This window comes from Grammomys surdaster, unplaced genomic scaffold (assembly GCF_004785775.1).
Source record: "Grammomys surdaster isolate TR1022 unplaced genomic scaffold, NIH_TR_1.0 191, whole genome shotgun sequence".
NCBI classification, from domain to species: domain Eukaryota; kingdom Metazoa; phylum Chordata; class Mammalia; order Rodentia; family Muridae; genus Grammomys; species Grammomys surdaster.
Genome location: NW_021604636.1, coordinates 16,326,835 through 16,353,898, shown reverse-complemented (window position 1 = coordinate 16,353,898; position 27,064 = coordinate 16,326,835). Strand labels below are relative to the sequence as shown.

The 27,064-nt window shown below is 44.9% G+C and overlaps 1 protein-coding gene across 1 annotated transcript in view; it reads left to right on the top strand.

Moving 5' to 3' along the window:
* The window catches only part of Kif5c (kinesin family member 5C), a 153,369-nt gene extending 126,788 nt beyond the window's left edge, over positions 1-26,581 (top strand). Inside the window, exons 23-26 of the mRNA XM_028769180.1 lie at positions 3,858-3,962; positions 10,771-10,987; positions 12,146-12,259; positions 26,488-26,581. Coding sequence (XP_028625013.1) covers positions 3,858-3,962; positions 10,771-10,987; positions 12,146-12,252 — 429 coding nt within the window. The 3' untranslated portion in view covers positions 12,253-12,259; positions 26,488-26,581. The remainder of the gene's footprint in view (positions 1-3,857; positions 3,963-10,770; positions 10,988-12,145; positions 12,260-26,487) is intronic.
* The last annotated feature ends 483 nt before the right edge of the window (positions 26,582-27,064 follow it).

The window sequence follows — 27,064 nt, the reverse complement described above, 5'->3', positions numbered from 1 at the left end:
CGTCTGATTTTCCTTCTTAGCAAAAGGAAGTTATAATGCTATCCCCTGGCTGGCCTTTATTTAAAATGGCATATATTTCTCTGGCCCCACTGTGTGAAAGTCACTGTTCTGGGCCAGAAAATTCTTGTCAAAAGACAGCATGGTCCCATAGTGTGCAGAAGAGAGATGGCCAGTGCGTCACATTTGTCTCTGCAGTGTGTGGGGTACGTTAGTATTGAGTTTGTACTTATTTCCCAAGCCACGACAGTAGGTTCTAGCATCCCTGCATTGCAGGTGTGGATCTAGGCTTGGGCATGATTGTGGGACTGAAAAGGGCTGGGCATAAGTCTGCAAGATCTCAGAATCATGTCATCTTCGGGAGTCTCCATGTTGCTGATTCAATAGGTCAGTTCAGAAACTTAATTGAGAAGAGAGAACACAGAAGAGGCATGGGAAGATTAAAGGCAGGGATTAAGAAAAGCATGCGCAAATGTTTAGCAAAGGCATATACATGTCTGAGTGTGAGTGCTTGTGTGTGTGTACTCGTACACGTGGGTGTGTTTGAAGGAGGAAAGGAGAAAAGGTCAGATATAGTGAAAAGGGAAGGATTGCCAGAGGCAGGTCCGAGAGAGACAGAATTAACAGCACAAGTGGATATCCTGCTGGTTAAAGAGAACGCACTGACTTCCCAGAGTTCAGAGAGAGTCAAGCTGCAAGCATTTGCAGGGAACTCCAGGACTGTGGAAAGAGGCCATATCTGATGGCTGGTGTCCTCAGGGGAGGAGGGAAGAGAAGGTGGAGCCCGGGGAGATAAGATTCAGCCAGCTGTGCATAGAATCTACTAGGGATAAGTGAAATGGGTTGCTAAACAGTGCAGTGCATGCCCAACAGGAAACACTGTGCAATTGGCAAGCACCTCTGACAGCATGGCTCCTGGGAGATTTTCTTTTTCTTTTTTCTTTCTTTTCTTTCTTTCTCTATTTTTTTTCTTTTGAGAATGATGATATTTTATTAGGAGAGCTCACCATCTTCACTATTTGAACCTTCAACAGACCATGACACCATAGTATACAATTGAAAGTAATTAGACCATGGTCACTAACCACTGAGGCCATACTGTACGTAGCTACAGTTGAAAGGAATCTGACCATAATCACCACAATTGAAAGGCCCTGGTCCTACATATTAAAGTTCCCAATTATCAAATTGATGAAACAATTAAAAAATATTTAAAAACACATGGTCCTCATCTTGCAGCCTAGATCTGGCCATGGTGCTTTACTTTGTTGCACTTTTATCAGAGTTCCAAAGCTGACCTGTCTCCATCTTTTTGTTGTTGTTTTGAATATTTTATTTACATTTCAGATGTTATCCCCTTCCCCCCCCCCAGAAACTCCCTATCCCATCCCCCCTCCTCCTGCGTCTATGAGGATATTGCCCCCACCTGCTCCCCACTCCCACCTCCCCACCCTCTAATCCTCTCACACTTGGTGTCCAGCCTTCATGGGACCAAGGATCTCCTCTCCTACCTATGGCCAACAAGGCCATCCTCCCCTACATAAACAGCTGGAGCCCTGGATCCCTCCCTAAGTGCTCTCAGGCTGGTGGTTTAGACCCTGGGAGCTCCAGTTGGTTAGTATTGTTGCTCACCCCATGGGGCCACAAACCCTCTCAGCTCCTTCAGTCTTCACTCTAACTCTTCCATTGGGAACCCCATGATCGGTTCAGTGGTTAGCTGTGAGCATCTGCCTCTGTGTATGTCAGGCTCTGGCAGAGCCTCTAAGGAGACAGCTATATCCAGGCTCTTGTGAGCATGCACTTCCTGGCATCCACATCAGTGTCTGCCTTTGGTGACTGCACATGGGATGGATACCCAGGTGGAGTAGTCTCCAGATGGCCCCTCCTTTAGTTTCTGTCCCACACTTTGTCTCCATATTTGCTCCCATGAATGTTTTGTTGCTCCTTCTAAGAAGGACTGAAGCACCTACACTTTGGTCTTCCTTCTTCATGAGCTTCATGTAGTCTGTGAGTTGTATCTTGGATATTGCAAGCTTTTGGGCTAATATCCACTTATCAGTGAGTGCATACCATGTGTGTCCTTTTGTTGGGTTATCTCACTCTGGATGATATTTTCTAGTTCCATCCATTTGCCTAAGAATTTCTCGTATTCATTATTTTTTAATAGCTGAGTAATAGCCCGTTGTGTAAATGTACCACATTTTCTGTATCCATTCCTCTGTTGAAGGACATCTGGGTGCTTTTCAGCTTCTTGCTATTATAAATAAGGCTGCTATGAACATAGTGGAGCATATGTCCTTGTTATATGTTGGAACATCTTCTGGATACAGAGCTAAACAAAGAATTCTCAACTGAGGAAACTTGAATGGCTGAGAAGCACCTAAAGAAATGTTCAACATCCTTGGTCATCAGGGAAATGCAAATCAAAACAACCCTGAGATCCCACCTCACACCAGTCAGAATGGCTAAGATCAAAAACTCAGGTGATAGCAGATGCTGGCGAGGATGTGGAAAAAGAGGAATACTCCTCCATTGTTGGTGGGATTGCAAGATGGTACAGCCAATCTGGAAATCAGTCTGCTGATTCCTCAGAAAACTGGACATAGCATTACCTGAGGACCCAGCTATACAACTCCTGGGCATATACCCAGAAGATACTGGGAGATGTTCAAAGCCTGGGTGGCAGTGCGCAGTGCACTGTATGAGGAACACACTCTACAAAGCACAATTACCTTGGGGCTGGCACCAGGGAGGAGGATGAGGCCAGGATAGATGTGATGGGAAGGAAGGGCACCTGATGAGAGCTTAGGAAACCAGTGAAGACGAGCCTTGTGACTCAGGAGAAGGGGGGTGCTGTCCAGAGGAAGGTTAAAAGGTGGAGTCAGATTCCCCTGACTTCATTTTATAAAACTTCCTAAGGATGACCTAGTTTTAGACTTCTGGCTGGTGGGCCTCTGGCAGCTACATTGGCATCTCCTGGGAATTTGTTTAAATACATAACACACCCCAGATCTGAGGAATCAGAGACGGAGGCGGGCTCAGCACTCTGAGTTTTAATAAGTGTCCTGGGCTCCTGATATATAATCATGTTTGAGAGTTCCTGTTTGGATCTGAATTGATGGTAGAAAGCATTACCCTGCTGGAGAAGGACGGTTTCTTCTGCTGTCACACCAGACAAGCATGTTTTGCTATTTTTGAACGTCAGGTTGTGTTTGCACATGCATTTCCTAATTTATCTGTGGCACCTTGCTTGTCAAGAGTGTGGAGCTGCTGCCAGTTTCAAGATCTGATAAATCTGAAGGATTTCCCCAGCACCTGGATGCTGTGACAGGGCTGAGCCTGACTCACTGAGGAGCTGCATAGCTCTGGGTGTTTAAGAGACAAGCAGAAGCTGTTAGACTCTCCCAGTGGCAACAATGGCTCCGGCTGTCAGGCTGGGTAATTTCTCGTCTGATCTTGATGGCTAAGCTGAACTCGAGTCTTATGCTTATTTTCACAGTGGATCTTCTTAATAAGTTGTGAGCTCTTTCTTTTGAAAAGAGAAATCTCTTTATCAGCAGGAGAGAGGAACATTTCATTAGAGAGAAATGTGTGTGCAGCATACAAAGGCAGATCTGAAGGCGTTCTTATTCCAGCATTCCAAAATAACTCCGTACAACACTTAAGTGGAAAGCAGGGAAATGTATCGGGAAGTCCCGAGTGGAAACTTTTACAACTGCTCTGCGTTTTCACTTTCAGACTGTTCTTTAGTTGAGGATTTTTCTTTTTCAAGAGCGTTACTGTATCTTGAACACTGGGTAGGTGACTGGGTTGTTGAATGGGAAGCGGGTCATGTCACTAACTGTCGTGTGTGGGTACAGAGTGTGGAGCTGGACAGCGACGATGGAGGGGGTAGTGCCGCCCAGAAGCAGAAAATCTCCTTCCTGGAGAACAACCTGGAGCAGCTTACCAAGGTGCACAAGCAGGTGAGTGAGCTCACTGCACCCTTCTCCAGCCTCTGCTCTCTCCTGGCACAGCTTTGGCTGCCACACAGAGAGAACAGTTCTGATATTGGATATCTGTACATGGTCAAAGAACATGTGTGCTGAAAAAATGCAAGTCCTCAAAACTCCCTGGATCTTAACAGGAACAGTGGTCCGAACCTGTATTCCTGGCTACTAAGGAGGTGGGGGGAATCACTCAAGACCAGCCTAGGCACCATAGTGAGATCCTATCTCCAAGTGACAAGAAGATGGTAGATCTAGGGGGAGTTAGGGTGAGGAGTGAGGGGTGGGTGTGATCAAAATACATTATGTAAGTTCTAAAAGAATTAATAAAACAGAAAGAAAAAGCCCATGCCTGTAGCCTCAATAACTTCCTTTATGTATGAAAAACTTCCTTTGGCTAACACGATAGCTCATTATGTAATCACGTGCTGCAGGATTGGTGAGCTGAGTTTGATCCCAAGAATCTCACAGAGTAGAGAAAGAAAACTGACTTCCCCAAGATGTCCTCTGACCTCTGCACTTGTGCTATAGAATACATGTGCCTGCATATACTCACATGAGGCAAGAATATATATACTCATATATTCTCATATATATTTCCATGTGTGTGTGTATATGTCTGTTTGTCTATCTGTCTGTGTGTGTGTGTGTGTGTGTGTGTGTGTGTGTGAGAGAGAGAGAGAGAGAGAGAGAGAGAGAGAGAGAGAGAGAGTCAGACAGACACTGAGACTGATTTTCTTTGATGGAATCCATTTATAGAGATTGAGCTTTCTATGCTATGGCTTGGAAAGAGTAAAGTACTGATCCTTGTGTCTCCATCTTGTTTTCATTTTACCCTTGGAATCTGAATGGCCATGTGCTCTCCCATGGCATCTCTTAGGCTTCTCTGTAGAACAGAAATCTCCACAGAGTGCATGTGCTGATCATGCTGGTTCAGGTCCCTTAGTTTACATCTAAGGAGACATTGCTTCATTTCACAGGCGGTGTGGTGGTTTGAATGAGAATGGCCCCTAGAGTCTCATTTATTTTAATGCCTAGTCGCCTGGGAGGCTCACTGTTTGAAAGGATTAGAAGGATTAGGAGATATATATGGCCTCATTGTATATACGTATGGCCTTATTGGATGAAGTGTGTCTCTGGGAGTGGACTTTAAGGTTTCAAAAATCCCATGCTAGGCCTAAGCTTTCTTCTGCTACTTGTGGATCAGGTTGTAGAACTCTCAGGTACTTCTGCAACACCATGTCTGCCTGCATGTTGTCACACTCCCCATCATGATGATAATGGACTGACATCTGAAACTGTAAGCAAGCCCCAGTCAATCACTTTCTTTGATAAGAGTTGCAGTAGCCATGGTGTCTCTTCACAGCAATAGAACAGTGACTAAGACAGGCGGGAACCCAGAGACCAGAACCAGCATCCTCTGAGCTCTGTTGTCCTAACTCCACCTTGGCCATCTAGGGTATCCCTTAGGATCATTACTCTGACATCTGTCTTGAGTGACAGAGAGGAATAAGTGTGTCCAGCAAACCGATGATTTAGGCAAGCCATTTGCCTCCCTTTTCCATAAATGCCAGCATGCCTGTGACTCTTCCCTCTTTAGGTTTGGTGTGGAGTACAAATGGTCTAATTCTTTGGGCTACATATCGCTTCTCTTGACATGCTAGATCTGTTTCCATAGGGCGGGTGATGACATTTTCCCCGGAGAGAAGATGGCAGATCAATATAGTGAAATCATTCAAGCAAATTGATAATGAGAAATACAGAAGCAAAGACTGCCAGGCATCTTGAAATCTGGCTCTGCAACTCATTATTTTATTCATGAATTCAAGGAATATTTATTAAAAGCCAAGTCTGCCAGGCATGGAGTTGTTGCTGGCATAAGCAAAATAGGTCAGAACCGCAGCAGCTTGCTTTGATAAAGCTTTTTCTGAGTTTTGATCCTTTCCCTGATCCATCTGGATTCCAGTAATTGTAACTGGGGTTTAAAGTGCAAAACCCTGGGTACTGTCTGTGGCAAGACTTGTGGCTACTTTGTGGGTTCTTTTTTCTTTCACCCTTTCAACCCCCAACACTAGATAGGAGAGAAAAAAGGAGAGAGGGGGAAGGGGATGCTGTTCTCTAGACTGCTTCCTGCTGATTAGGGGCATCAAGTTCCTTGGCAATTTTCGTCTTCATCGTCAGGATATCTAATTTCTTCTTGTTGTTTTATTTGTACATGACTGTATAACAAATTATAACCAACAGCATCCAACCAAAAACCAACAACCCATATGCCTTTTGGGGCCCTAGCATTTATATATCCTCTAAAAAGTTCCCAGAATTCCAAACAACACACACTTGCAGAAACTGTCTGCCCCTGGCAAAATCATGCCCCTGCTAGAGCTCGAGGCAAATCACAGTCAGCTGCTGTGAAGAAGCCCCATATCCCACATCTGGGATTAAAACAAAAACATTGTCTTATAATATTACTGGGGTGTTTTTGTTTTTGTTTTTGTTTTGAAACTAAAGTTCTCAGTACGTCTGGCAGCACTATCAAGCTAGGCCAGGCAGGTCCCAAGCATGATGATCTACAGGCAGTATTGGAGCCTCTCCTTCATGACTGTTCTCATCCTGGGGTGGGATGTTCTGCCTCTTACTTGGGGATAATGTCAGATCCTTGTTTTTATGAATCAGTCCTGCTGTTCTTGGAAACCCAAGATAATTCATGAGAAAAGATTAAGGATAATGTCTTATCTCTGTGCCTTCAGCCTTGAAGGGGGATGGATGATGCAAGTTAGGTAGGGGGCGGTAAACCAGGAGTCTGATCTAAAGAAAAGAAGCAGAGATAAAATGATGCCAGACTCCCATCCTCCTTTTGTAGTATCTCGTGGACTGTATCACTTACTTTTCTCATCCTTGTGACCGAATACCTAACAAGAAGCACCTTTAGGGAAAACAGATTTGTTCTAATTCACAGTTTGAAAGTATGATCCATCACGGCAAGGAGTGCATGGACACAGGATTAGTTAACAGCTCTGGGGTATTACTAGAGTTTTTAGGGTACAAGCCTTTGATCCTAACAAGCTAAGTTCAGCCACTGCCATTGATGATACCAATTAAAATGATGCGTTACAGTGGAAAGCAGAGAGACGATTCTCCAGTGTGACCACACTGGAAAGAGGAACAAGCAGGGAGGTTCAATGACCTCAACTTTGTCTTTGGAGTGTGTACATGAGGTTTAGATTTAAATTACAGTCAAGAGGGATATATAACTAAGCTGCCCTTGTCAAGATATGGTCCTACCCATCACGGACAATTATTGTCTCTCTCTCTGTCTCAGCTCTGGTACGTTTTGCAAATTGTTAAAACCACATGAAATCATTCCCTGAGAAACAAGAGCCTCCTCTGACTGGCACCAGGCCTTCAGCCTTTCTATTTTTCCAATGTGAAATTTCTCGGGATATTCTAATTCCTTGGGGACCATTGTCTCAATAGTCTAGTAACCAAAGGAAGGGATACAAGTGTCTCTCGTTAGGTCTTAGCTCCTGCCAGGGTAGCTACAGGGGAAGGAATTTGCTCACAATCGGGCAGATCAAGAGACAGAGTTGAATGCTGATGTTCATCAGGCCCTCTTTTTATCACGTTTTCCTCAGTCCTGCATCTTCTAGGATTATGATGCTCACCACTCAGGGTGGATCTTCCCTCCTTCCACCTCTCTGGAAGGTTAAGAACTTCTCTGGAAATTGTCAAAGATATACCTGACAGCCAAGTTGACAATTAAGCATCATAAGTCTACTACCTGTCAACTGAACACCTTAAACCATCTATCTATCTATCTATCTATCTATCTATCTTTCTATCTATCTATCTATCTATCTATCTATCTATCTATCTATCTATCTATCTATCTTATTGGGGTTTTTTTGAGACAGGGTTTCTCCGTGTAGCCCTGCTGTCCTGGAACTTCATCTATAGACCAGGCTGGTTTCCAACTGAAAGAATCACCTGCCCTTGCCTCCTGAGTGCTAGGATTAGGTGTGTGCCATCAACTTCCCTGTGAAGTTTATTTTATTTTTTTAATTTATTTTTAATTTATGTGTATGGGTGTTTTGCATGTATATATGTCTGTGTGCCATGTACATGCCTGGTGCCCAAGGAGGCCAGAAGAAGGTGTCAGATTCCCTGAAACTGGAGTTACAGACAGTGTGAGACACTATGTGGGTTCTGGGAATTGAACCTTGTCTTGTACAAGAACAAGTACCCTTAACACTGAGCCAACTCTCTAGCCCACTGATCACCTTTAAACCAAAACATTACACCTCTGGTCCTTAAATATTTGTAGCTATCTTATGACGCAAAGTGCATTTAGTTAATCTCCAGGAATCCTCTAAGTCTTACCAACACCAACATTGTTGAAAACCCAAGTGTGTTGTCTGCCCTGAGACTCAAGGTAAAATTTTAACTGTGAGCACCTGCATGGGGAACAACACAACCAACAAAATGGTATGTGTGTTTCTAATATGCAGTGGCACAGAGTCAACATTTCTAAAAGAAAACACAAGGGGAAAGCATAAAAAGATTGGATCAAATCAAGTTAGCAACCCAGCAGGGCAAACACCAAACCCTACTGCTTCATTTCCAGCATCTTGGGTTTGTGATAGCATCATCTATGCTCTAGTTGGCTTGTGTAGCCACGCCCCTCAGGCTCTGTTGCCATGGATACCTGTGGCTCTCTCTCTCTCTCTAGGGCTGGCTGAACTCAGTGCCTGCACAGCTATCGCAGCTTACTTTTTACCGTCACAGCTTCATGCACACCTCACTCATAAGTTCCACGCAGGTAATCTTTCTGTGATACACACTGCCAGGCCTTAGTGGCTCTTTGGAACACTGGTGCAAGCTTCTGTGACACCTCCCCTCTGTTTTGGATGCTACATGCCTTTAAAATTAGTATCATGTGAATGATACAAAGTTCTGCTATCCACTCAAAATGTAGCCTTGCCCCATGAGACCCCAGCTACAATGTTCTTTGTGTGTCTTCCAGGCTGAGCCTGAAAAAACACTTCCCTACATGGCCCTACATGATCAGTCCGCCCAAGAAGCTGTGTTAGTTCAAGTACTCTATTTCAAAGGAAAGTTTTCCAACCATGTTTGTGGGTAGGGTGAGGATCTTTCCCTAAAGGCAACTTTTCTTCTGTCCGATTTCCAGTGTTTGAAGTTTCTCCTTGCCAGCTTTAATCCCTGTAACAGTTGCAGCCATCTTGTCCAAACTGTAAGCTCCTGCAGCTCCTCTCCTTGCCAGACTTTTCAGATCTTTCCACTCCTTGTCACTGTAAATCTAAGAACAAATAACAGTAACCGTGCCACAGCCAGAATCTTAAAACTGTCTTGAAATGTTCTTCCCAAATTAATTTGTCCGTAACTTTTGGATTTAGCTCTGCTCAAGATTTCAGGGCTGAGGCTACAGATCACTGTCGCTGGCGTCCAATGGGGCAAGGCTACATTTTGAGAGGATACAATACACAGAGAATACAGCTAGATTTTTTTTCTTTTTGCCATTCATGTTATAACATGAATGATCTCTAGGTTGGTTCCCAACAGAGTCCAGATTACTCATGTCACTACATGAGCCTGGCCGTCACTGTCCTCCTTTCTGTTGGCATTTTCCAAACTCCCACAAGAATAGTTCACTAAGCTCTGCTTATGGCACCAGAGGGCCCCTTAAACTTGCAGGTCTACTGCAGGGCTCTTCCACGTTCCTCATATAAACTGACCCTAAGGTCCAGAAGGCTTCTTACAGAGGTGCCTTCCCACTCTGGGTCCACTCTTCTGTATTTGTAACTGTTTTCATTTCTTTGGCCAAATACCTGACAAAAAAGAGGTCAAGGGAGGAAGGCTTGAGGCCATGGCTTGAGGGTAGAGTCTCTTAAAACAAGAAAAGCATGGTGGAAACTGGCTTGTGACTGTGCTGGAAGGGGTTTATTCACATTTAGGTCTATCAGGAAGCCGAGATGATGAACACTGGTGTTCATCCAGCTTTCTTCTTTTCCCTTTTTCTTTAACCTGGGACCCCCCAGCCTCTGGGATGACTTTGTTCACACTCGTGGTGGCTCTTCTCCATCTGGAAAATGTCCTCAGAGAGCCCCTTAATGTCACCTTGTATGTGATTCCAAATAGGGTTGTGTTGACGATGAGAACGAGCTACCACAAAGTTCAAGTGAAGCGTCAATACTGTTTAGTGGGAGCAGTTTCTAAGTGACTGTCTCTTTTGTTTTGTGTATGCAGCACCCAAGACTCAGAGTGACTCAGCTCCTTTCACCAAGTCAGATGGCAGGAATAATAGGACTGGAGCCTACCATTTCCTAGGGTCCTCAGTAAAAAGAACAGTCCCCTCCTGTCTCCTGCGAGCCTCTGGATATGTCACAGAGCTGAGTTTCAACCCAATGCCAGTACAGACCATGGTCTGCAAGGTGCGCAGAGGACTCTGGAGTGTGCCCATTTACAGACTTGGAATTTCTCAGCTCACAAGTATATCCTATAGTAATAAATTCCTCACAGACTCTTTCCTTCCCAAACATATTCAAACAAAAAGAGAAAGCTTGTCCTGTCCCAGAATAAACCTACCCTGTGGCTGGACATGGCTTCTACTTTTATGTATCCCCTCATTACTGCTCCTGTGAGTTGGGGTTACATGGACCATCAAAGGCAACCTCGGAGGTTCGGATCAGGGTTGTCTCTCTTCCATGTCCTTGTCCCGCCAGAGAGTAGCACAGCCTTGCTCAAAACTGGCTTCTTTGCCTCTCTGCTGCAGCTGGTCCGGGACAATGCGGATTTGCGTTGTGAACTCCCCAAGCTGGAGAAGAGGCTCCGTGCTACTGCAGAGCGTGTCAAGGCTTTGGAGAGTGCACTGAAAGAGGCCAAGGAGAACGCCATGAGGGACCGGAAGCGCTACCAGCAGGAAGTGGATCGCATCAAGGAGGCTGTGCGAGCCAAGAACATGGCCAGGAGGGCACATTCGGCTCAGATCGGTATGTGTGTGCCAAAGGATGGGAGCTACAGTGACCTTATTTGGGATTTCACTCATCTGAAAGGATAGGATAGAGCCAATGGGACTTGGTCTTCCTGGCAAGCTGGTGTTCATCCTGGGAAAGCATGAGATGCAGACATCACTGTCCTCCTGAGCATAGCGTGTTCTTCAGAATTGTGTGCTAAGCCTCAGAAACCAGCTGTGCTGGAACTTTTGGCTGTAAACAGAGGCGCACTCTTGGAAATAGTATAATATATGAATATATAACCATGAAGAATACCATCTGTCTGCCTCAGGGAAATCCTCTGGTTTAAAAATAACTGCAAAGAGCTAGGCTGGCAGCACTGAATAGTGTTGTTGCAAGCTGAATGGTAACCTGGAGTTCAAGCCGCAAGGCCTATGGAGTTGGACACTGCTCAGACACAAATGGTGACGGTGGCTGTTCCGTCATAGGTGCCAAGCTAAAGCACCTTTGTGTTCCCACATTAAAGATCCCTTAGATTAGCGATATATTGAATTTATTTGGTTTCTTACCCTTTGAGAGTCTACTGAAAATTGTGGCCTCTTTTTCTAGAAAGCTCATCACAGGTAGAATTATTGTGAAATCTATAGGGAACTTTGGATTTACTGCAGGTAAAAACCAAAGTCCTTTGCTTCTAATATTTATTTATTTATTTATTTATTTATTTATTCATTCATTCATTCATTCATTAATTCATTTAAAATTTTCACCCTTAAAAAATAGAATGACTAGAAGCTGGAGAGATGGCTCAGCAATTAAGATTACTGGCTGTTTTTCCAGAGGACCCAGGTTCAATTCCCAGCAACTACATGGCAGCTTGCAACTGTCTGTAACTCCTGTTCTAGGGGATCTGACACCCTTGGCCAGACACACATGAAGGCAAAACACCAGTGTACATGAAATACAAATAAATTATTAAAGAAAAAAGAATCTTTTGTTTTTAAAAAGAAAAAATATATAAGTAATATATAAGTTCTCTCTGTTCCCTGAATTATGTGGGTGCCCTTAGTTTATTTCTCAGAGGCCAGACCTGCTGTTCCCAGGAAGGTCTGGCGGTTGGTAAACAGTGCAATGTTGATAAACGCATGACTGGTTGTCACCAATGATGTTCTTCTCTCTCCTTTCTCTGGGATGTAGCCAAGCCCATCCGCCCAGGACATTATCCAGCATCATCTCCAACAGCTGTTCATGCAGTCCGAGGAGGAGGAGGTGGCTCTTCAAACTCTACTCACTACCAGAAATAAATGCAGTGTGAGTCCTGCAGCCTGGGGTATTTTCTCTTCACAGCAGCCTCAGGGCTTATAGCCCTCTTGCCACTCTGAAACACATCCCCCACGACCCCCCCCACCTTCAGCCATATTCTCTAATAGAGATAAGTTCAGCTGTGTCCCAGGAAGAGGCCTGGGATCCAGGTAAGAGAAATCTGGGCCTAGCTTTGCCAGAACATACAGCCAAAGGGATCCTCTAGCCAAGGGTCCCGGGGGTTGATACAACTCTGAGCCAGGCCTGGCCTAATCACCTCTCAGGTTGATGAGTGCTTCATCTGGGGTTTGGTCTGTGGGACTTCCCTCTGCAACTTGTATTTATAAAGCAAGACAGAAGTAGGTGGTGGCTTTAAGTCTCCGGACTACAAAGATTAGGCAACAGTCATGTTTTTATCCTTATTGTGAGCCTCGATGAGTGAGGTTTTGAAGAATGTGTGGTTTATATTCAAGTGGGGCTAGACCACTTTTTCTTTGAGACAGCGGTCTACCCCAGTTCCTGCAACTCAGATGCTCAACATTGCTCTGGCAATAAAAGAGAAAGGTGATATGCTTTTGGAAGAGGAAGAGGAAAAGTTAAGCCTGTCCTTAGTAACTGAATAGAGAAAGAGACTCCCAGTCGGGCTGGCAGTGGACAGTAGAGGGCTCAAAAACTAGGTTGAGAATACCTCACACTTGGAGTATGTGGATGGGAAGGGATGGTCACGAAGTGACTCCTGGCCTCTGAGCCCTCATTAGGGAGGCTAGCTGACAGAGCAGCGGAGCATCTATCAAGGGATGCCTGGGTGATGGAGAACAACTGAAGATTACCTGGATTTATCCAGTGCTCTTTGAATTGGCATATGAAGTGAGTGGTCCAGTGCCCTCAAACAGTGACAGCATTGCTAAGGCCCAGCTGAAAGCCTCAGGAAGGGTACGTCCATAGCTTTACATAAACAGCATAGAATTAGCCAAGGTCTGGTCAGATGAGTGGGAACTGGAGGCAGGGCTAGGCAATCTGTACTGGGGCAACACACCGAGAGTATCACCGTATCTCAAATGAGTTTGCCAGTAAGCCACCCATTCTTGTCCAAACTGTGCTTCCAGTCCAAAATAAAATCAAATTGGATATTACTGATTTTTTTTTTTTATTACACGTTGTCAGGACCAAGGACAAAATCTAAAAGGTAGTTATTTAGGGTAGTTTAGCAAAAAGAAAACAAGGCCTGAAATTCTTATGGGGGCTGGAGGCAGAGAACAGGGGTGGGGTGTGCACTTAGCATGTATGGGACCTGGGTTCAGTACAACACAACAGTAATAAAGGTACCAGCTTAGGTAGGTAAAGGTAGCGCCTTGAACAACAGGCCAGGCTACTAGTGTGGTGGGGCCTACCTGGGCCTCTCTGTTTTTACCAAGAATGGCCAGTGGTTTTGATATCCAGCAAAAATGTAATACCTGCTTCTCTATAGTAACCGGGGCTCATATACAATTAGTTTGTTTCTCATGGGAAGGAAGTGTAAGGGCTGGGAATAGTAAGGTCCACAGAGAACACAGAAACTCAGACTGTTAGACTATCCTTTGTGGGTGCTCCTTTCCTCGGGGTCAGTTCATGGTCTCCAGAATGACTTCTGCTGGACCTTCTTTCCAGGAGTTGTATCCCAAGAAGAAGCCAGGGCAAGACCAAGGCAGCTCTCCTGGCCACAGTAGCCTCCCTCAGAGTACCCATGAAAAACTGATGTCTACATCTCCATGACTGGATCCGAGCATGGCCACATAGGAGACTAGAAAAAGCAGCTTTATCTGAGTACATTGATGCTCCAAAGGGAAGTTATATCGTTGTGAGCATATACCTACAGCCATACCCTAATCAAGGAAAGATCATGTCTGACTCCTGGTTTTAGAAGATTCAGTGTCACAGAAAGGAAGGTGGTAGAAACAGCTTAGTTCCTGGAGACAGGAGCTCTGTACATCATGTAGGACCAGGAAGCAGAGAAGTCGGCAGGAAGAAGAGCTGGTGGGGGCGGGGGGAGATGTCAAGGGCCTCACCTTCTAATAGTTCACACTGTATCCAAATGCTATTACCAACTGAGGAACAAGAGCTTACCAAGTGTAAGCTAGGGGAGAGGAGTTAGACTGCAACAAGACTCATGTTTTAGGAGAATAAAGACAGATGGTGGGGTGGATACTTAGCAGTCTGGGCAACATGCAGTGTGTAGGTTGTCATTTGATGAAAGCACACTGTGAGTTCTGACCTTCCAGCAACTCCTTAGTAAAATCACTGGACCAGGAATTCCAGACTATGTATTGAGTAGGCGCCTTCCTCATGGAATTCAGTAAAACTCTACCAAACCAGTAAGTCCAGATTGACCTGGAACTCTCTATGTAGCCTAGACTTGCCTTGAACACACAGCAGTCTTCCTGCCTGAGCCTCCTCAGTGTTAGAATCACAGGTGTGAGCTACCACAGTAGATTTAAAACTCACATTTTGTGTAAGGTGTGTACAACCAAAGGTTGATTGACACTGATATGACCTCTTATATTGAAGACTGAAAAGTCACAACTTCTCTGACAAACATGGTACAGTGCTCCAAACCTTTAATCCAAGTATTTGGGATATAGAACCAGGAATATCAGCAATTCATGGTCATCCTCACATCGTTAACTATATATTGAGTTCCAGACTAGCCTGAGATACAGAAAGCCTTTCTCAAGGAGAACAAAAATCAGAACTGAAGAGAGTTTCAGAGCCTTGAGAGAAACAACTGTAAAAATTCATTTTGTACTCAGTGAGTTGCAAAGTGGTTTATGATGACTTGAGCTGAAATTGAAGCCCCTTAAGCATACTTTATCCACCCAGTTCCCATAGCTGGGTGCTTTCTGTGTAACTGGTAAATTTCAGGGACTTCTTGAGATTTGTGAATTGTTCACATACTAAATGTTAATCAGCTTCCTGCAAGGATGGAATTCAGAGGAAATTGCTATATAACATTCCATGGCTTCCTCTGGCTCTTAACAATTCTTTCTGTTCTCTTTTCTGTGATGACCCTGAACCTCTGAGGGGGTTACCTAGATGTCTATCTAAGGCCAAGCATTAAGCTACTATACCACAGCAACAGTATGTTGTCCTTACGAGCTTCACCAGAGATTTTGAGTTTCTGTAGTGTGCCATCAACTGCGAAAGGAAGTTTCCCTCTATGACCAACTTCTGAGAGCAACAGTGACCCACAGGCACAGATATTTAGAGGGCAGTTTGACAGCCACATCATATATCTTTAATAAAAGCATGGCAGCTATTTTCCACTGGGGCCTGTGGACATACCCAGCCTCAGATTTTCCTTGTCTCTTACAGCACCAGAAGTGAATTCTCCCCTATAGAGTTAGGGTTTAAATCTAGTTGGAAAGCACTTGGTCATACCCCAAGCCATCCGTGCCGCTATTGTACCTGTAGTCACATCTTGCTTGGCATTTTGATGGTGTAGCATACAGGGTCCAGAAGGACTGTTGGTGACGACTCTCCCCCCAGCAGCCTGTGTGGCACCTTGCAGCATCATGAAAGCCAGCCAGCAAGGGGGGAAGCCTCCACTTCAGTCCCGATCCGATTTTTCTATTTTGTAATCAATGCATGCACCCTGTTTGCCAGTCAAGTCTCAGCATTTAGTCATTTAGTTCTGGCATGGAGGCAACAGCCGTGGCAATGGCCTTTTGCTATTTTGCCGGATGGGGAGGTGGAATTCTCTGTAGCAGACAACTCCTAGAGTGTTAGCCCTCTGCTGGGACTGAAATTTTTCACTGTGATTATGTAACAGTATTTTGGCTTCTAGGAGTGTTGTCTCCTGCTCGTGCAGGATGCCGTCATGTAAGCCAAACAGCTCCCGTAGCTGTTCTCCCACATGCTTTTATAGCTCTGTAAGACACTCTAGAGTTGGCGTTCTATAATGAAACCTTTTTACGGAGAGTGGGCAGAGCCTCTGAAAGGACCATTGGCATCCATTTCAAGTAGTGCCAGTGGTCTTGAGCATAAGGGCATACTAGAAAAGGAACCCTAACAAGATCTAATACAGCACGAAAAGATCTCATCACATTTATACATGATTTCTTCAGAAGTGCAATGTTAGAAGCTAGGCGTGCTGGTACATATTTTCAATCCCAGCACTTAGGAGGCAGAGGCAGGCAGATCTCTGTAAGTTTGATGCCAGATTGGTCTACAAACTGAGTTCTAGGACAGCCAGGGCACTTTCACAGAGAAACTGTCTTAAATAATAAAGAAGCAAACGAACACCGCAGTGTTAGGTATAGTGGTGTGGAGGGGGACACTATCCCTTTAGCCCTCTGTAATCTGTAAACATTACCCTCGAGACATCTGGTGTCACACTCCGCTGTCACAGGGCTGCTGTTCATCTCTTTACCTGTGCTGTTGTTGATGCGGCCAACTTAGGGCTTAGTCCAAAGGGTTGCACTCTGTGCCAGCTGCTGGAACCGGCCCCTGGGCTCAGTAGGCTGCAGCATGGCACTGTGGTCCGTGGCGTGCCTTTTCACCAGTCTGGACTAGGTAAGTAGTCTGCACCTTAGCACATTAATATCGCATACTCTGCTCACCCCAGGTTAGTCTTTGTCATCTATGTTATTTTTATCACTTATGACCTTTGTGAACTACTGGTCAGACTTTAAAGGCTTTTAGAAGCCTAGCAGCACAACATTGGCTAACACAAATCTTGCTACCATTGCTGGCCCCTGAAGATCACCTCCATTTTGCCTATTTTTTCATCATCTCTGTTGACTTTGCTGTTGTGTTTTATGAAACCAGTTTACGTGTTGGTGGTGTTCTGATCTCAGAGCCTCTCTTACATCATAAAGGTCACATTGGTGCTCAGCAAAGCCACCCAAGCCCCCTGCTCTTCCCGGGGTCTCCAATGAGTCAGACTCTTTTGTAATTTTGGGTAAATAGGCCCACCAGGCCCGGTGAGCCAGGCATCAACACTGTCTCTCCCAAGCTGATCCTCTCAGTGACTAACACCTGTTCTTTTATCATCTTCTGGTCCCTCATATTCATGAGGACCTCACCTGGTGAAAACCTTGAGTTCTAATGGTTTCTATCGGCCAGTCCTTCAGACATTCGTTTCCCTCAAGTTGACAATTCTGGTTCCCAGCTTTTGTCTCAGGAAACACTTAGCCTCTTCAGTGCTTCACAGCACTCGGATTGACCCCATCTGCACTCATGCCCCACAGCCTCGCAGGCCAGGCCATGACAGGCCCTTCTTACGGCCCGTGTAGAAATCTTTCCCAGGTCAAGAAGCTGAGAGACAGATACTTCCTGGTTACCATGGTCTTGCATGGGTTTCTTTGTGGAGCTGTGACTGTCCTGGAACCTACTCTGTAGACCAGGATGACCTCAAATTCAGAGATCCACCTGCCTCTGCCTCTGGGGTGCTGGGATTAAAGGCATGCATCACTACCACCTGGCTGCATGGGCCATTTCAAAGGTCCCCATGTACACGTTGCACCATGGATTTTCTCTTTCTCTATATTTATGGTTAGACTTGAGGTTTTTGTTTTCTTATCACTGTTACCTTGCTCTCTTCTCCCTCATTAGCTGATTTCTTCCATGGGCTCCATCTTTGTGGATCCCACAAAGTGTTCTTCAACAGAATGTGTTGCATTCTTGTGCCCATCCATAAGCAGTTGCAAGGCAATATCTCTATCTCATTTAAAATAGAGTAAATATAGAGGCAAACGATTACTACATGTTCTTTTCCAGTTTTTAGCCCCCTTTAAGCCAGCAAGTTCTACATAAGAAGACAGCTGAATGCCTGTTGACTCATAGCAGGGGCCCAGCAACTGACGCCATGATCAGTTAATCATCTCACCCATGTCACCCTCAGAGACCATAACACGTTATTTAATCCATCAGCACTTTGGAGGCATCCCATAGTCAGAAGGTAGACCCTATTCATCAGGGATTCATGCTGCCCATACCCAGCAGAGGAAGATGGCTACTCTAGGATTCTCCACCAAGGTGGGGAATCTATTATAGGACAGTTTGGCCTTAGTTTTATGTCCAGTCACAAATCTCATAAAAATTACAGCCACTACTTACAGCAAGAGGGCATGCCATCCTATAAGACATAGGGAGAGGTAGTCATATTAGAATTTCTCTCACAGATATTCCACCCTCCCACAGATCAATCTTAATACCATTGTGGGGATCATGCAACCCTCCTCCCCATCCCGTGTTTGTTTTCTATCCATCCCTGATTAGTTATTATTTATATTGTATGATATCATTCCTGGAGATGCAACACTGATGTCTTTTCATCCCAGACGAGGAACTGATGACAGACAAAATAAATGATTACACAAAAGTCTAACTCAGTGAACCAATGAGATTCATTAGAGTTACTTACGAGAACAAAGATGACTCAGACAACTGCCTCACTGAATGCCCACTCTATCTGGGACCCTGGTCCTCTCTGCATGACTTGTAGGTAGCTCAAAGTCAGCTGCTTCACTGAAAGTGAATCTCCTTTGTAGTTCTTACCACTTATCTAACATTGCTGGGGTAGGAGGAATGCTTATATATCTGGTCAGTTTCAGGGACTTCCTGAAACTTGTGGGTTGCTTACTTCCATAATCTTCAGAATAGAGCTTTTAAATTTGGAGGAAACAGCTCCACAACAGATGGGCAGGAGTCTGGAGCTCAACAGAGGCCATAGTCAGAGGCCTAGAGAGTGAAGACCCACAGATGGTGCTTGCAATCTGATGTCTTAGAGACTACAGAGTAGGTGGGGAGTGGAAGGTGGGAACAGGTAGACCAGCCTGAAATCTGAGAAGTAAGTCATGAAAAGTAAGTGACATAACGGTAAGATCTGAGTAGGAGGATGTAAGGTCACAGGGAAACAGAGAATGGGTAGTTGGTGAAAGCCAGATGGTGGTGAGCTTGGGCAGCTTTAGGCAATTTGTGTGGAACTGGATATGGTGAGTGGTGCTGGTGGTGATGTTGGTGCTGGTGGTGCTGGTGGTGGTGCTGGTGCTGTTGGTGCTGGTGGTAGTGATGGTGAGGAGTGAGCCAGCAGCTGTGAGCTACATTTGATGGAAACCAGAGATGTGGAGGATGTAGGTTGAGATAGATGCCTTTCTCTTAAAAAGCAGGTGATATTGTTGCTGATTATCAACTGGTGGTATCTATTCAGCTAAGGTGGCAGGGGTAGAGATGCATGTGCAGCAGGAAGGTAGGTGGGGTAGGCAGAGGTCAAACTGCTCAGTACTGGGCCTCCCTTTTTTTGCAAGTAAGAAGCATAGATTATCAGCAGGGAGGGAAGGGTTGTAGGCCTGAGAATAGAGGTGTGAAATGGTCCTCTCAAGCAGCGTGGAGTGCTTGTTTGAGGCTCCACACTGAGTGTAGACACCCAGGTAAATATTTATCCAGCTCTCTGGTTCTGAGGGCCCTGGAGACAGCTCCTTTTCCTGAGAATGCTTTGGCAACTCCAATGAGGATTTGTTCGAATGTATCCACCAGATGGCGCTGTGAGGGCATTGCTGAATCCTCATTTATTAGACTTCAACAGCACTTTTGTCTGTGATGTGTGTGCCCTGCCCCCCACACTGGTGTGTGTGTGTGTGTGTGTGTGTGCGCGCACGCGTATGTGTGATATTTATCTACATATATATATATATATATATATATATATATATATATATATATATATATATAGAGAGAGAGAGAGAGAGAGAGAGAGAGAGAGAGAGGATATCTATTTATCTCCCTTACTTCCCTTATATTTAACTGTTACATTTTCTCAAACATGAAACGTAAAAGAATATTTCTAAGAAATACAAGTCTCAGGGGTCCCAACCATTGGTTGAACTTATTTTATTATAATACTTAAATATTTATAAATTCAAAATAATATACATTCCCTGTTCTTACATATTTAACACAGCCGTGAAGTCAAAACAAATTTTAAAATTATATTAAAACAAAACCACAAGTCAGAAATGTAAACCACTTAACCGTATCATAATCTAATAGAAGATGAATTGAGTTTTCATGGAAAATGAACAGAAATGTGCTTTGTGACCGTGTGCCATTGCTGCTCCTCTGATGTGCCCTCGCTTGCATGGGCCTTGACATGGTGCCACGCTCCTTTAGGTAGAATCACACCATGCCTCTTCTTGTGTCTGGAATGCGCTTTCCTACTGAGTGGCTAGCGTGGAGACAGTTAAGGTCAGGGAAAAATCAAGTGTGAGGCTATAGGTATACGGGGAAGGGACCATTGGTAAAATGTTTGGTACTGCTTTGGAAACCATAGTGGTATTCTACTGGGATTCATTTAGTGCTTGGGACTTATATTTAATTAAGCAAATAGGTGGGTTTTTTCTTTTCTTTTTTTTTTTCCTGCTCTGCTTTCGTGTTTTGAGACATAGGAGAGCTCTTGGACAGCCCCTTCCGCAGCCTGACAGGCTCCCCTGGTTAGCCTGGCCCCCCCCCCCACCCAGGAGCCTAGGCATGCGCAGTGAACCTCTCTCTCTGCTCCACAGGATGTTCCCTGGATTAGCATTGAAGGGTATCTGTCCTGTTTAGGTCCCTTCCTCAGGATCTCTAATGTGAATAAAATAAATAATTCTGAATTATTAGTGTAGATAGCACCTTTAAATTCTTGGATAGAGGGATGGAAATCGATGTACACTGAAGCCCTGCCTGTACTCCCTGCTGTCTGCTGCCTCCGTAGTCAGCTGTGACTCAGCCTGAAATCCTGACTGCTGGACTGCCTGGACGGAACACCTCTTCTCCAGTACAGACCTTCACCCAGCCCCGATGGAGCCATAGACATGGAATGCACACACTGCTTTCTAGGCTCCTCACAGTAAACTGGGCTCTTGCAAGGGGGATTCCAGATGTGCAGCAGAGGGGGGAGAGTCAGTATTTCTAACACAGGCCTCTCCTGTATGTCTCCTCAGCTCCAAGTGCTCTCCCACTTCATCATCTTCACATGCTTGAAGCTGGAGCCATAAACTTCTGGCCCAGTTATGGTATAGGCATGTCTTCCTTTGATCAAAAGAAGTTCCCACCTCCTCAGAACCCCCAACTTCTCCACCGCTTCCCTTCCTCCGACCAGGCAGAATAGAATTTCCTCTCCAAGCACTTGGCTACTCCAACACCAAAGCCTTTCCTTTTAAGTTTTCATCTGTGTGCTGAGTTTTCCAAGAGGCTGCCCCCTCACTCTGCCTTGTGTGTCTCGGACTTTACTGTCTTTTCATCTGTGACTTTTTGTCTTAATCACCCATTTGTCCTGTACCATTGTTAGGGTGACCCTTTACTGTCTCCCCTTCTTGGTTGTGATACCCAGTCATAAGTAAATTATCTTGTGTATCCCCAAGATGCTCACACAGCTCTCTGTTCTCAGCAGAAATAGGGTCATACTGCACTGGAGGGTGGATCAGATGTGGCTGTCAGTTTAGCCCCTGAGACTGTGACACTGAGTCTTACTGATGGCATGCAGGGGTCCTCCAGACAGGTACAGCCCACCTCTAAACCTCCATTCATATTGCTGTGCTAAAACCCTAGCCATTATAGCTGGACGATCACAGCGTTCATTCATTCAAGGAGCCCACTACAAGCAGAAACAATGACTAAATTCCCAACGAGGTGATCCTGGGTCACTTTGGTCTGAGCCTGGTTCTTAACCTCTGGCCAAGTCACTTTGTCTTTGTGCCTCTGTGTGGTCAACACCTACTTACAGATCCATTGAGGATCGAGGGTGTCAGTGTGAACCTAAGGTATAGGTTCTGTGGGCCTAGACCAGGCATCTGTAAGTCTCACAACTGGAGAAAAAGTGCGGATTTTTAGGGTAAAAGTACAGGTTCCACTGGCAGCCCTGGGAACCTAGGCTAGACCACATTCCCGGTATACCAGACAAAGAGACGATAATGGTAAAAGTCGGAGATAGATGTATTCAGTGTTGCCACATTAGGAAAGAGAACAAATAAGGTCTTATTCACTCCAAGTCTGTCTCAGGGTGCTTGGCATAAGTTTTACATTAACAGACAGGAAGAAATGGGTCCAGAGGCAGGAGGTGAATGCAGAATTGGGTAGTCCTGGTTAAGGGGTGGTCTGGTTATCATTTGTCTCAGTTGTGTTTCTGGAGGGAGATCTGCAGAGCCCTTATTGCTGGTGGGGCCAGTGTTTCTCAGGAGATGGTCACTTCTATTTCAGATTAAAGCCATCAAGACCCTCATGGATAATTGCCTTCATGTAGAAAAAGGGAATTCAGGGATGCAGTGCTGCCGGTAGGATTTAGGGGGTAAGAAAGTTATCATGAGGGTTTTCCTCTTCCTGAAACTCCGTTAGGACAATGACAGCACTGTGCCTTTAGCTTTGAAAGGGGATGAGCTAGGTTAGACAGAGCTCTCTGCGTAGCTAATGTGACAAACTGAAGAGGTATGTGGAGGACCCAAAAGAAAGCAGAAAGGCACAAAAGACCTGGATGCCATGTTTTCATCTGGCTTTCCAGTTACCTCGCAGGCCCACAGGAGAGTCAGTGGTTGTTGGCAGAAGCAGCCTCTGCTCCTGTTTCTGTGCATGCTGTCTCTGTACATGCTCACACCACCTAGCCAGGGATCCTTTTCTGGATCCAAAGTATTCCAAAGAGAAGGGCCAAACTAACGAGTGTCTGACACTAGGAACCTGGAGCTTCTGTGTGCTAGCTCTTAAGGTTTTGACTTTAGGTTCCCTGTGTATTCTTAAAGAGAATTGGTGGCATCAAGGCTTTAGTATCTATTTGTCAAAAATGTCATATAACATTTTAAAACTAAAACATTAAATGAGTGATTCATTTAAATAAATTACCATAAGTGACTTTTTAAAAAAAAGTTTTATTTTTAATTTTGTGTATGTCTATGTGTGGTAATGTACACATGAGGACAGATCCCTCCAGAGACCGGAAGAAGATTTAAATCTCTTGGAGCTGGAATTACAGAAGCTTGTGGACTGATTTTTGTGGATGCTGGAACTGATCTCTGGTCTTCTGCAAGAACACTATGTGGTCTTAACCACTGAACCATCTCTAGCCCTTTGCTTTATAAACAATTTATTTTTATTTAGTTATGTGTCTTTATGTGGGTATGTACAGTCCAGGCATAAATGGCATTTTAAAGGGAAGAATAATTTTTTAAAAACCCTTAGCTAATTGGCATTACTTTACATCTTCAAAGACCTCTTTGTCTGCTTTAATGGATAGCGGCTACTTCTCTGAGCTGCTTCTGCATCTGTTTCTTTGCATGGCCTTGGCTGGAGTATGTGAAGAGAGCCACCATCCTTGTCACTTCAGAGAAAATTCTTGGCTATTGCACAGGGATGCAAGGGTCCTTATGTAGGGGTCCAGTAAGAAATAAATAAATAATAATAATAAGGAATTAAAGGAAACCCAGACAAGAACTTAGCAAAAACTTGACCTTTAGAGTACTAATCTTGTAGTACTTGTGAGGCAAGGGTCTAAAGAAAAGAAGTGGGCCTGCAGGGACCACGACAGAGGGTCCTAAGGTGGGTAGTTCTGGTGGCCTGGAGACTACCACCCGGAACTCAGAAGGAGACTTGGTGGCACCAGGAAGACCTTGCTTCAGTAGTCTGGGTTATGCGGTTCCCCAAGTCAAAACTGCGGAACGGAATGGTTCCTTCATGGCAGATTGCATCACCTCGATAAGCAAAGGCAACTGGTAATTCTTATAAATGGGGATTGAGCTGCAGAAAGGCAAAGGGAAAGATAAAACTATGTACTGTTTGGATTAAGCTTAAATCTACTGCAAGCAATTTCAAAAGCCAAAGATGAGGGTTGGAGTCTAAATACTTATTGCAAAACCCTTATTTATATAATTAGCTTCTTTCTTCAGCCTTCTCTGCCCCTTCTAAAGCAAGGTGATTTTATTTCCTTCTAAATCTGGCCACACGTTCCCACTCTGAAATGCTGGCCTCAGGTTGGCAGAGCCTCTCGTTAGTACACTGCCTGGTGTCTCGGTCTAGTCCCTTGCCCCTGTTGGGTGAGTGAGCATCTTTTCTACAGGCCTGGAGAGAAGGTCCACAGGAGCAGGTGTTAAGCTCTCAGGATTCCTAGGCCTCCTGGGGTGAAAACAGGGAGGTACAAGGGCGGGGGTTGTAGAGAGAAATAACTTACCTTCAACATTTCCTTCCATTTTCTGTGGTGCATCATCAAAGGAAATGTACATCCAGGTCGTAGGAAGCTTGATTTGAGATACTCTAGCTGACCCAAAACAATCTGAAAAATTGGAGTAAGGGGTGCGGGTGGGGGCACTTCATTATAGTGAAGAAAGAACCCTATTTCAGCTTCTGCTTTTTCATCAGCAGCCTGCCACAATCCACCTCTTTCTCACTGCCCCTGAAGTGACTAAAGTAAGCCTCCATTGTGGCCCCCATTTCTTTCAAGCTGTCAGCCCAAACGTGCTCGAACTTGTACCTGAGGGCAGTGTGGGACTTGAATACCATCTTTCTAGTGGAAATCTCCTCACTTCATGGTCTGCTGGAGTTATTGAGGCTGGGCCCCTCCATTTGTGTGCTGTGTCAACATAGGTTGCCTGTAGCTATTGCTGTGGGCTATGATCTCAGTGTAAGGTATGCAGCCAGCACTCCCTGCCTCCGGGCGCACAGGAAGACCAATCCTTTCTGCCCGGTGGGATGCTGTGTTTGGAGGAACAAACGCTTAGGTGAAGTAGGATCTCAGTGTGGCTGTTCAAAAGCCTTCCTGTTGGTTTTCAACGCAACATGGATTGTAAATGACTACGTCATTCTGCACTCAACAGGAAGCGTGGACTCTCAAGAAAGGCCGAATGTGAAACTCGTCCTTCCTATAAACAGTTTTCTCTCTCTGTAACTTCTAGAAATTACAAGATTATCATCAAAGGTTGTTTCTGTCCCCTTTAATCAGGAGAGGTTGTGAGCATGGGAAATGACACAAACTGAGATTCCTGTGTATTTGGTGTGGGTCCAAGAGGAATGGCTATTCTTAGCATGAACTGTTCCCTCACCTGCCTGGTTCCTCTTGCTGGTTGCTCTTTTGTATTCATGTATAATTTATATTGTGTTTATTTTCATAAAATATGTGGTGCTGCTTACACTATTATGAATGAGGAAGTTGTAGAGAAACAACATGGAGAAAGTATTGTGGCCGGGCTGTGAGACCCCGCAGGTTGACAGAAGGCTGGAGATAAACAGGAAGTACAGTGTGTCAGGTTATAGAGTCTTGTTCAAACTCAGGGGAGCAGAATAACTTTTCTTTGGTTCCATCATGTTTCCTGTTGTGCCACTTCCTTTGGCTTCCAAGGATGAGGCTGTACCTGTCCATGGGGTTCCTGCCCCACCTCTTCAGCCTGAGGGTTCCAGGACCTCTGCCAGAAATCCACAGGGTAGATTACAGATGGGTCAGGTCCCCTCCCGATGCTGGCAGGGGTTCACTCTTTTGATATGTTCTGAATGTCAAGCTTACAAGAGTTAACAGAAGACCACTCAGGGCTGGTTTCCAGTCAGAACAGGTCCAAGACTCCCATCTTGGGGACCTGCACAAGGGCAGCTGGACAGACCTCTACTGAGAGGCCAAGTAAACAGGAAAGGGATGTTGTACTGAGACCTTCATGACTCCATTGGTGTGAAACACTTTCAAATCAGTTCTCTCTCTGTAGAATACGTGGGTCAGGACCATGCCTGACCTGCCTGGTGATGTATGTATTGGTTAATGAGCAATGTCTGATTGTCCCTTAGGACAGGAAGTGCTTTGTGCTACCCTGATTGCACACGGATTCAGAATGTACTGACTTTTGGGAGAGAATACTCTGACTGTGTCAGGACAAAGTACTTAGATCGAGGATGTAGGAAGCTCTGTTATCCACTATGTTAGCCAAGTCTCAGCTGAGAAGCACTGATGGCCAGCAACAGACACCAGCCTCCGGACACTCACATTGGGGCGGAGTATGTGCAAGTCCCTCAGTGGCAACACTGCAGTGAAAAATAGCTGCATACACACATGCTGAAGTCAGATTTTAATACTGGATTACATAAACGTATCATTGAGATTAGTGTTTCCTTTTAATGCAGATATGGCAAGAAATAAAATAAGGGCTCGAGTCATACTTGCATTGGACAGCTCTGTTCCAAAGGTCTAGACTGAAACAACAGTCTGAGGAGTGAGCGTGCTGATTGCTAACACCTATGTTCTCTCTCTCATTCTTTTCCAACAGATATGATTCCACGTAGCATGAAAAGGACTATATTAGTCAGCAGTTCCTTTATTTCCCCTATACAGTTTCCGTTTCTTTTTACACCTGCTTGCCCAGCTGTCTGTAGTACACCAGATTCAGGTGTTTGCCCTGTGTAGAATTTGTGTGCACAGATACGTGCTTGGAACCTTCTCCTAAGAAGTTGGAAGGAGGGGGTTATGCAAGACCCACTTCCTCAGATGTTGTCACTGTCACTTCTCAGCCTCCGGGGTTGCTTGGTCTCTGGAGGCCCCTGCAGTGCTCTGGCCCATTGGAATGGAACGCCCTGCTGTGCCATCCTAGAGGGACAACCAAGTGCTGTGGAACCAGTCACCATTCTCTGCCTCGACTGTCTGGTTTCCTGTAAAATAAACACATTACTTTATATTTTTAGGGAACAAAAAAAAGTGCTGCTATAGGGTTCAAAATTTTCATTCTGAACACTTTTCCAAAACCAACCCCAGAGAGCATTTTAAATATCCTGGTTGTATCTTTGGATCTGTAAAATAGACCTTTTAGTATGGCACCTGTTAAAATGCAAAGCAGATTTCTTCAAGGC